The 12,115-nt window shown below is 37.0% G+C and overlaps 1 protein-coding gene across 1 annotated transcript in view; it reads right to left on the reverse strand.

Moving 5' to 3' along the window:
- Positions 1-12,115, reverse strand: part of ADAMTS19 (ADAM metallopeptidase with thrombospondin type 1 motif, 19) — a 54,035-nt gene that overhangs the window by 22,533 nt on the left and 19,387 nt on the right. The window contains exons 8-11 of the mRNA XM_010145359.1: positions 11,447-11,527; positions 4,167-4,324; positions 3,234-3,387; positions 129-264 (exon numbers count right to left, since the gene is read on the reverse strand). Of these exons, the coding sequence (XP_010143661.1) occupies positions 129-264; positions 3,234-3,387; positions 4,167-4,324; positions 11,447-11,527 (529 nt within the window). The remainder of the gene's footprint in view (positions 1-128; positions 265-3,233; positions 3,388-4,166; positions 4,325-11,446; positions 11,528-12,115) is intronic.

The following is a 12,115-nucleotide window of genomic DNA, read 5'->3' on the forward strand; positions in this document are numbered from 1 at the left end:
CATTTTGCATTATAAAGTTTTGGATGTGTGCATTTACTGCACATTCGTTACCAGAGGCAGTCATCTCTCTTAGCTCCTAAGATTTCACATCTAAATATTACAGGTTAAGTTAACCACACCACTATTACCTGGTCTGGCATGGCTGCTCATTGCACTTGCGGACCTGTGGTTCAGGTTTTGTTAAATATTTGCACTTCTTGTTGTCCACAAGACTGATATTCTTGTTCATAATCTTGGTGCAAGATACTGTTGTCTTTCTTTCACCTAGTAAAAAATAAAGCAGGTATGTGGGGAAACCAGGAAGGGGCAACTTTGTTAAAAAACAGGACAAAGGTATCTTTATCAGCTACCTCTATTTCATTTTATTTCTATTTCTTTTTTTTCTATTTTATTTGGCTAAAATAACTGTAAAACCTGCAAAAGAAAATCAAAGCTAGCAGGGAGCCTATGAGAGATACTACAGCTTGTAGGGAACCACATGGTTTTCTAATCCAGTCTTTGCACACCACTATCAACAGAGTTTTGCTGCTTTATTCCTGTAACTAGTCAGAGGCCAAACCCTTAAGTCTTACTGGAATAATTGTTTCCTTCTCAACCACTGAGACCCCAGTGTGGAGAAAAGCTTGCAGAAAAATTGCACAGAAAAGCATGGTTGTTAATTTATATATAAAATAAAGAAAGGAATGACAAGTCCTGCTTCTTCGCCTTGCTTGGTTTACTGGCAGGCATGGTGAGCACTCAGCTAAAGGGAATCAGCACGTGGAACCCTCACTGTATACTGCACGTTTCCCAATCACAGAATCATAGAATCATCTGGCTGGAAGAGATACCTTTAAGATCATCAAGTCCAACTGCTCATCCTGCACTGCCAGGGTCCCTAAACCAATGAACTATTCCCCATGATGAGGCCACACAACTGACCTCACCTGTAGGGTAATCATTTAGGAAGTCGGGTACTGCCTGCAGAGACCTAGTGCATGTTCTGTACAGAAACAGATGGGTGGTTTGGAGCCTGGTGTCCCCTGAAGCTGAAAGCATTAGAATTTAATGCAATACCTAACATAAGCAGTAACTTGTAATTAGGCTGAAGCCTAATTTTTAGAAAACTATCAATCCTTGAAGTAAAGACTTCATTTAGTAGAAAACAGGTTCATAACCATTTGTTCCAGTGGTCATATTTTAACATTCTGATTCTATCTGGAAGTTTACCGGTAAACCGGGTGCGTGCAGGTGCGGGGCAGACTCACGTGTGTAGTGTTCACCAGCGGTCAGACATGTGCCTGTGGATGGAACAGCTAAGTTGTAAATGCACCTTACTTGTGTGACTCAGTGGGCATTTAACGTGGCACTTGTGTACGTGAGAGCACATGCAACTCTCTGTCACATACAGCATTTGAAATGTTTGAAAAAATTCTTTCTGCGTTTACATATACATCTGTGTATTCATATTCTCTCCCAGAGAAAGAAAGAACATGCACAAAACCACATGGCTTCAACAACAGTTTCATCCTGACATACACTTGAAGCATTTAAGCAAACCTACCAGTAACTGCTTTATTCTTTAGTCAGATTCATCAAAACATTGATATTAAAAATTGAAACACAAGTATTTACACAGGGTACAAGCTGCAGCACTTTAATTTCATTATTGATTCATATTTAAGCCAAGAACTAAAAGAACAGTTAAAATGTTTTTTTCTAAAAAAAAAAAAGAGAATGAAAAATCTTTCACTTATATTTCAGAATATTTGCAGTAAAAATACCTTTTATGGAACTTTGTATTAACTCAGCTATTTCAGACAATAACATAAAATGGAGGCCAATTACAACAGAAAAATATAATAAAGATACATTACAGTAGAACACTTAAATATTTATTTAAGCATTAATGTAGAATAAATTACCAACATATTGCATTTTAAGACTTCTGCAGATGATAGGTAACTTTAGAAATGACTTTGGGCAATAATGAGAGATTGTGGTAGCATTAAAATCATTCTAAAAATACTTCAGCAAACTAAAAAACATAAATATCACAAGTGAATAGGAGTGCACTGCTAAGAATCAGAGGATGCTACTAGCACCATGTACAAAGTACCTTCAGGGAAGAAGCTTTAACAAACCACACAAAGCATGTTTATGGAAACTACAGTAATCTGTCACGACACCAGGATTGTTCACAAAGTCAAAGGAGCTAGAACACTGTGTTCCTTACGCTGCTGTTATGAGAAAGTAAAGCATTTCCAGGCCTTATGACACAATCACAAGGTGCACAGCAGTTTTCAGAACTGCTGGTTAGAGCCATCGTGACTGTCAAAAAGTTGTAAGAAGGAATTAAAAATCTACACAGTATTCACAGTGTAAGTCTGACTAATTGCACAAGGTATGAACAGATCTCTCTGGCAGCTGCATTCACTAAAATGCAGGCTGAAGATTTTTTCAGTGTAATTATCTATCTGAATAATCATCTTCTAAACAGCAGCTTTAAAGGATTTTGTTACAGCAAGTGTTCATGTTCCAGTATTTGTTTTCATAATTGTAACTTGTTCTTCCAAATTCCCATTTTTTATGGTTTATAAAAATAAACATAGGAAAAATATCACATCAGCATACTAATACCTGCTGTTGTAATATTTGTTCCATATGTTTCTGGATCATCCTCAAACCATGTTACTAACTGTACATACTTGATCTGAGAGTGGGGTTCAGGTTTTCTGTAGTTTGAAATGTCTTTTACAGGTAATTTATCTTCAGTAGTTCCAAATACAGAGTAAGATGCATATGAGCTTTCTCTTCTTCCTCTAGCTCTTGCACCTGTATTTCTTCTTGGAAACTGTGTCCTGAAATTTCTTTGCCAAACTAGGTTTTGTTCCTTCACTACCATCTTTTTTCTACTTCACTTAGTTGGAACCTTTTCCTAGAGTTATAACTTTTTTTTTTAATATAATCAGCAAGGATGAGACTGAAGTATGTCTACCATGGTATGGAATCATACAAGCTGCAATGAGGATAGAGGGTATTACTATTAGATATACAACGCTGACCACCAGAGACTTAAATATTGATATGCTGTGTTTTATTCTATATATACTTATATACACACAGTGTATATGCCACATAAATGCACACTGTATACACTCACATATATGTATTATGTATATACATGCCTATTATAGATGCCTATACATTTTTAATATGTGTGTGTGTGTTTGTACATTTTTCTTTAGTTTTACCTCCTCCACATACAGCATCACAGTCCTCCCAGCCTGAATGCGTCCACATGAAAAGGGGCTCTGGTACTTTAGAGCTCTGATTCTCAGGAAGAGGATCCAGTGGGATTGTGTACTCATAGTGCAGACCATAGCTCTGGTCATGGAAGAGCAGCACCTGCAAGATACAGAAAAGGAAAACCTACCTATGTACACAGACACTCTGGAAGACAAACTCTGAACTGTGAGGAGATAACTTGAAAAGCCTGGCAAAATGACTTAATGCTCTGTAGCCCTTCACCCTCCTCATGGATTTTGTAGAACACATTAATGAGAGTATCCGAACCAAGACAATGGGAAGAATTATTTTGCTTAACATAGAGATCAAAAAGCTCTCTATGTGAAATAAGCAAACAAAATTCACCAGAAATCTGGAGGATGATTATGTCCTATGATTTCAGTCCTTTTAAATAGAGGAGGTCTTTCCTAGGTACATCAGATTTAAAACTATTTTAGACATACTGATTTACTGCATTTGAAGGATTCTGAAGTACCTCCTCATCATCTCTCTCTCTTTTTGGTGGCTATCAACTCTTCCTCCCTGATACTGTAATGTATCAAAACTCTACTTCTTTATGGAGAACTTGGTGATTGGAACCCTGAAATGGCTATGCTGTGCTATAATCAGCCAGCACAAACCCCAAGTAATATTAATTTGGATCTCTCTCCTTAAGAGGCACATCAGCTTTTTATCACATTTTTAAGAATGCTGAGATCTTCCTGCCTCAACAATGTAAAGATTATTCTTGGATTTAAATGCATTTTTTAAGAAGTGGGCTGAGCTTGTATATCTTACACAGATCTTACTATCTTCAGGATCCTAATAAAAGAAAAATATTAGTTACCACGTCATATGATAGGAATCAGGTAAAAATACCCAAGTTCATATTGTCATACCAGTAAATGTAAAGGTGATGTTGTGGGACCTTTGGCTGATATCTTTTCCCAGAGACCTCTACGAACGTAATGGACAGTAGTCCCAGCAATATTGAATGTTCCTGAATGCTCTATCTTCCAGTCACTATTGATTGACTGCTTTCCAGCATCTCGCAGAGCTGCGAAATATACAAAAAAAGACCAATATAAAAGGTGTCTGCTCAGTAGTGATTTGGGCCTCCTTTCACTTTCTGTTTAGATAATTTAACAAGCAAGTGAAATCACCTAACTGTTTGCAAAGTTATTTATGGATCCTACAAAACATGAACTTCACTTTCTGGAAGGAATGCTTGGCAAAACCATGTGGGTTTAACGTTACTTGAAGTTAACAACAGTGTTTTAATGCCTGAAGAGACTGACAGCCTCCACCGTAACTCATAATTCGATCACTGAATTAATTTAAGGCAAAGGCAAACATTCTCTGTTTGCAGAGTTGTCATTTCTATAATCCATAAAGACACGGAAAATAAAATTTTCACAAGACGCTGTTCCGAAGTTGTGGAATTAGCCTACAAGATAAAAAAATTTCTAGTTCAGAATTCTTTCCCCACTAATAACTACATTTGCCTTTTTCTCCACCTTAGAATGGGACAATACTACTGTCCTCCCACCTAAACATGTGTTTTATACACTTTCACTATGTAATTTGATGCTTTGAACAAATAGGAAAAGCTTGTTCTTTCTGGCTGAATCATTCCTCTTGTTAGCCTAATTTATATTCAAAAACATCCAGTCAGGTAAGATGTATCTCGTACATTGAGAACAAAGGATTTTACATTAGTTTTCTATAGTAAATGAAACAGATTTCTCTGTGAAGCATTTTATTTTGTTTTGTTTTATTTTATTTAATTTTATTTTATTTTATTTTATTTTATTCAGATCAGGTCTGAATAGTCACGTGAATCAGAATACACCTGAGGTCACCTTCTGGGTAAGATGTTTTATACATTCCTCTTCACTGAAATTGCATGTTTGGCATCAGACTGTTGTAAGGCAACCTCAACAGTTTGAGCCCTGTCCAAAATTTCTTTTATAAAGTTGTAAGTTACTGTGAGTCACTCCTGTAATGATCTCTCTTCTATTCATATTTATACTGTTATGTTTTGTTTCTATGGGAAACAAAGGCAACAGGTCTATGGACTGGCAGAAATCCAGTTGCGTAAGACACCACTGATACATACCTCTGCAGCACAGTGTAATAAATGTTAAGACTATAAAATCCATTAATGCTGTAGAACAGCCCTGTACTAAAAATAACCAGTGATTTTACAAGACTTAAAAATTGGTATTTTAGGTTTAAACATTCTATTATTAATGATAATTAAGTTCCATTTAGTGTTTAAACTGTAGGGGCCAATACTCTTCCCAGTGGAGACACAAAACAAATGTATTTGCAAGTGCCGAGGTCCAGTCGGGTCATGCTGCTCAGACGGAGCAGCATTCTCTCCCTGGAGAGCAGCAGACCCAGCAGGCACAGCACGCAGACATGTGCAGGGGAATGAAATCCCAGCCCCAGAACACGGAAAAATGCCAGATCTTGCATTTTTTCAGATTCCTCACTTGAGCCACTGGGGTTAGACGAAGAAAAGGTATCCTCAAGCCTAAAATATAGGCTTGGATTCAGGCAGTCCAGCTTCTGTTCTTGACTCTGTCACACCCCATATTGTAAGCAAGTTCACTGACTTTTATTCCACACCACACACGCTCCCACTCTGCTTAGCTTTTGGTGGAGGAGGATTTCCTGTACGAAGTAATGCAATACAGGAAGAAAATTCAGCACATAGTATATCCCTTCTCAGGCTATAAAACAAATCAAGAAATACATCTACAACTAAAAAGATGAAGAAAACTCGGACTGGGAAAACCGATTGCAACTGTAACCAAGTCCAAAATTTCAGTGCTAAAACAAGGGACCTAATTACAAGTGTATCTCTGCAGAGCATAAAATAGCCATCACCACAATGACAATTAAGTGATGGTGATGAGTACAATGTACTTTTTAATTACTGTACCAGGATATACACTTTTCCAGTTTTAATGAGGTGTGAGAGGCTACACAGCCACAGAGATGCAATATTCACAGCTCAGCTATTGCACCCTTCCAGTGCTCAGTGGGAAGCAACAGCATCCTGGTCTTGGTCCCTCACTTGGTGATCTGTGTCAACTAATCCCTTCATTCTTTTCCACAGAAAACTGTAAAATACTACACCACTGTATTAAATCTGAAATTTTTGCATAAGTTGAAATTGCCACACTTAACAGAGAGGTTAAGTTCAAAAACGTACCAAAATGAGAGGGAAATTGACATTTTGTGAATTGTGAATTTTGTCTTTTGCTCTGTGCAAAATTTAGTAATACTCTCCAGAAAAGTACCAAAACAATGTCATTTTGACCAACCCTTATTTTTCTCAAGAAAATACAAAAAATATCTGAAATTCAGTTCTAAACAAGAGTACCTTCACTGATCTCTTTTGTCAAGGATGTCACTGTTTCACTTCCATTCAGGTTATCATGTGTTCCCTTCAAGTCATCTTAAGGCATTAAGACTTGAAATTTGAGTAACTTTCTGAAAATTTCACCTGAGGTGAGGCTGACTGGTCGGTAGTTCCCAGGACCCTCCTCATCACCCCTTTTAAAAATGGTGCAATATTCCCTTTTCTCCAGGCACTCGGGACTTCACCTGACTGCTGTGACTTTTCAAATGAACTTGAGAGTGACTTGGCCAGTTCCCTCAGGACCCTGAGATGCATCTCATCGAGTCCTATATACTTATGTACGTTCAGGTTCCTCAGATGGTCTTGAACGTGGGAGGGATTTCATTCCTCCAGGCCCTACCTTAAGATTCAGGGACTTGGGGGATGTGGGAAGAGTGTTCACAATTGAAACAGGCAAAAACTGTTGAGTATATCTCAGCATTCTCCATGTTTGTCATCATTGGTTCTCCTACTCTTATTTATCAGGGTGTGCGTTTGTGTGTGTACATTAATCTTCCTTTTCTGTCTAATATACCTGTAGAAGCCCATGTTATTCTTCACATTCCTTGTTAAATTCAGCTGAAGCTATGCTCTAGCTTTCCTGATCCCAGCCCTACACGTGAGCAGCATCCCTATACTCTTCCCTGGATATATGTCCCTGTTTCTACTGCCTATGCTTTTCTTGAGTTTGAACAAGAGTTACTCAACCATGCTGGTCTCCTGCCTTCCTTGCTCAATTTCTTACATGTAGGAATTGAGAGCTCTTGCAGTCTAGAGAAAAAGTCCTTAAGGAGCTGCCAGCTCTGTTCTGCTCCTTTACCCCTGAGGGCCATTTCCTAAGGGGTCTTACCTACTAATTCTTAAACAACTCAAATTTCACTCTTCTAACACTCAGGGTCCTGGCTTGAGACTTCACGTGGGCCATATCCCTCGAGATTGTGAGTTCCCCCAGGGCACGATCACTGCAGCCAAGGCTGACACTGATCTTGACTCCTCTAAGCAACAAACAAGGTCCAATACACTGTTTCTTTGTTGGGATGTCTACAGTCTGGATTAAGAAACTATCCTTGAGTCTGCTGGATTGTTTACAGCTTGTTTTGGTCTTTTTCCATCAGATGTCAGGTTACTGTAGTCTCCAAGCAGGATTAGAGCCTGCAAGTGTGATGCTTCCTTCATCAACAGGCTCCCTTTGGTTGGACAGTCTGTAGTTAACACCAACCACAAAGTTTCCTTTGTTGGCTCGGCCCCTAATTTATACCTGTAAGCTCTAAACCTGTTCACCACTATTTCTCAAAGGCAGCTCTGTGAAGTCATTTAATTTTTTTTAATATAAACGGCATTTGTTTCATCTTGTTATAAAATGGTATCATATGGTATTATTAGCCATCTTCTATGGCCCTTTATATATGAAAGGAAAATGTGTTCAGTCTAGTGCACTCTGGTCTCTGCTATGGGACCAGGTTCTCACCTAGCTGCCTTGAAATTAGAAATCATACAGTCTAAGAATTTGGTCCAAGGTATTTAAAATCTAATAGCACTGACAGAAATGATGCGTTAAAAATTTTGTACTATTTGTCAGATGCCATCCGCTTTCCCTCACCCTACTCCCCCAAAATGTGGTTCACCATGTTTACTAGGAAACACATTTCGTAGAGGAAAGCAGACAGAGCGCATCACATGGACTTGAGATCTATAAGAGAATTGGCAATTAGCGTGTCATGCAGTGTTAAACTGCAGGTCCAAAAGGTCTATATTCCTGAAGCAGCTTGATTCCATAAGTGAGAATAATGATACAGCTAATACACTTTTTTAGTTCAGCTGAAAACAAATAATTTCTCTCATTTCCAATTCAGAAAAAAATTAATTTCCAACTCAGAAACATTTTGGTGTTTCGACTGTAAACTATTTGTATAGTTATATAAAATTAACCAGTCTTCCTAACTTGTTACGGGGCCTGGACTTGTAATGCTGTTATAAAAGTGTCACATGAAGAAGCTCCCTAATCTCAAAGCCTAGTGTTGTATCTTACACAAAAATACTGTAATCTCCATTTTTGTACCCTACATTAAGAACTCTTTTTGAAAAAAAACTTCGACACCTGCCAAATATAGTGACAGAAAATATAGGTAATATCAATGGAATAGAGGTAATGCTTGAAACAACTTTTTTCATAGTTGTTCTTATATTTTTCTTAAAGTAATTGATAATGTACCAAGTCTCATAAACAGACAGGGTGTGCTAGTTTCTCAGAACAGATAGACTGCTAGTTTATTCAAATCTCAAAATTCTTCTTTAAAATAATGAATTCTAATTCCAAAATTAATATGTATACGCTTTAGGAAATATTCTCCAATTAAATAAACACTTGCCGCCTTTATACTGCTACAGATAATTCCTACTCCTGAATACTCTACTGATGAAAGAAGAATTACAATCTCTACACATTTGCTCACATAATTTCAATAGGGAGGAATACCTAATATTTGGCAATATCACTGCTCCTACCTCTCCACGGGGGAGAAGAGGCAGCGCAGACCTCAACAGATCGATCGATTCGGTAAATGCAGTTTCAAATTGTAACTTCTCTTTTCTCCTGGAATGCCAGAGCTCTTCTTACTGTGGTGTATGCTGATGACCTCAGATAAAGAAGATACCTGAGGTGCTCAGGTAGAACTCCTCCGAAGATTTGCTTCAAACAGCACAGTCGCTCAATGAAGCTGCTGATGTGGGCTGTAGTTTTACTTATCACTTTACCGTCACCACTGCAGCTTTCAGATGGCAGTGACTCTCCTTTCTGACCACCAAGTAAATCCAGAGAAGGGCATTTCATTTTTACTCGCTTTGTATTTGACCTGCACTGCATGACTGGGATCAAATCTTCCCTCAGTTTAAATCAGCTTCTACTCTGTAAACCACAGATCTTAGTGTATACTGTATTAAATTGTGTTTACGGCTATATCTTACAAAATTATTATTGTATAATAAGCTATATTATTTTAAAAACATTACTCCTAAAATGTGTATAAGACAATTAGCAGAAGAGAAATAGTGTTGGCCTGTATTGACTCATTTCAAGTACAGAAATGCAGAAAGCAAAGTACTATGTGACATAAAATTAGCATAAAAAACTGTAAGATAGGAATCAGAAACACAAGAGGATTTGGGTATTACATTTCACATTTTTAATTACAGTATTTTAAAGAATATTATCGTTTCTGAAGATGAAAGATTTATGCCTTCTCCACAAAACTTTCATTATATTACTCCTATTTGAAAATGCTCCTATTCAAAATATTACTCCTTTTCAATTCAGATTTTTATGCTTTCAGAATAAATGTCCCATAAATAAAGTTTAAATAGCTTTTGTTAGTATAAAAAGGGGGAAAAAAGTGCAAAAACCCAGGTTTTAGTTCAAAATGCTGTAACAGACCTGTTCCTGCTTCCCCCTAAAGGATTAATAGAAAATATTGCAGTGAAATACTGGCTCGCCCTCATTCAGACTGATATTAGTGAAATTAAGAAAACTAAAATTAAAGTGGCAAGCAATTAAAAGCTGATTATGTGCTAATTAGCATCCTTCAAAAATCAGTAGTGTGACTGACGTTATTTCATAGCATAAAAGGCATTACATTCTTTTTGCCTTTTGTAAGGCAAGGGATCCATCAATTTGCTACTCATGAAAAATAATTTAATTTCTCTAAATATAATTCCAACATGTATTTATTTTTCCATTATTTAAAAGAAATAATAGTATTTCTGTTGTTCACATGTATTACACAGTAGACACAGAGGGAAGAAAAACTTGGAAAACTTAGAAAATATCTCAGTGAAGCTTCAATTATTGACTTGATAGTCCTGTGATAAACCTCCTGTGGTATCTTAACAGGGCAGGAGCAGACCCCATGATAAACCAAAAGTCACCCACTGATAACTTTAGCTGTCATAATCAAGATTCACCATCTTCATCATTCTCTCAACCGAAGTACTAAGAACACTCAAGTAAAAACTTTGTTAAAATCAAGTATTACTTATGAGCTGAACTAAAAATAGTATCAAACCAGGGAACTTCTCATTTCACTGTCCTATTTCTCACACTAAGTCTCTCTCAACCTGTAACAACAACAGTGACAAATTACACTCACCCATGCAACAGCTTTAGAACTCATTAAAAGACAAAATCTTTCTTTTCAGTGAAAGAAAATGTCATAGAAATGGAAAAACTAATCAATCAATCAAACAAACACTAAAAAAGAAAAGTTACTGAATTTCTCAATTAAAACATTCAGGGAATTCAAAACAATGCAAAGAAATATTTTTCTGCTTTCTTAGTCTAATTTTACAACTTTTGTTTGACTTTATTGGTGATTTGCTATATGTTGGTCAGTCTGGTATTTTTGTTGTCTGAACACAAATTATTCCATGTTTCAGCATAAAACTCCTTTTACTTCACAGTGGTAATGAGAAATATTTTCTTAGTGTTTTCCACTTCAAAAATTGAAAATGTTCACGTATGCAGAATTTTTCTTCAATCATCTAAATGCACATATTTGAAACATTCTCAAAACAAAATGAGACAAAAGTCCAAAATAGAACCCCTATGAAGAATGTTGCTATAGCCATACTTCTATTCTGTTACTTCTACAAAATTTATTTAGAGGTATTATTCTTTCAACTCAAGAGTTTTGTTTAACCACAAAAGCATGCTTAGCTAGCAGTTTTCAGTGTTGACCAAAACAGGACATTAACACTGAAACATATGACATTTACCTAAATAACTGTGAGCTGGTTTTTCTTCCACAACTTTGATTCTCCTTGCTCCTGCAGGTATCACCAAAGCTTCCACGTAACCTAGACATGAGATCAAATGTCCCAAGTTAAATACAGAACCAAAGAAAAGAACTTCTTGCATATTTTGCATTTTAAATGCAAGAAGTTATTTATATAGCAGCGGTTTGAGGATTCTTGAAAAATGTTGAAATGAGCTATGAAACTGTATCATATGTGTTAATATATATAGCACGATAGACAATTAAGAGTATAGCAAAGTAAAACGTAGCAAGATCTAGTGAGGCTGGGCAGCTTGGGGCTAGAGCAGATGATGAAGTTGTCTCTGGCCAAGTAGTTTAGTGTCATCATAAAAGCATCCCAACTTCACTCAATGTGTAGAGAGAAATGATATGGCACTACAACCAAACTCCCTCCAAGTCCCCCACTATTTGGGTTTGTTTGGGGTTTTGGGGGAGGGTGTGGCTGGGTTTGGTTTTAAAATATTTTGTGTTCCATCTCCCTCTTCCTGCTTTAACCCTGTTACGAATGGCTTTAGTTTTGAAGTCTACTTATTAGTTATTTGCTTTACATTACAATTGCTTCCTTAGAGTGTGGGACTAAAAAAGGGGTGAAAAGACAATGCAGGTAAAACCCACTGTGCAAGCAGGA

Source organism: Buceros rhinoceros, unplaced genomic scaffold, assembly GCF_000710305.1.
Source record: "Buceros rhinoceros silvestris isolate BGI_N320 unplaced genomic scaffold, ASM71030v1 scaffold11331, whole genome shotgun sequence".
NCBI classification, from domain to species: domain Eukaryota; kingdom Metazoa; phylum Chordata; class Aves; order Bucerotiformes; family Bucerotidae; genus Buceros; species Buceros rhinoceros.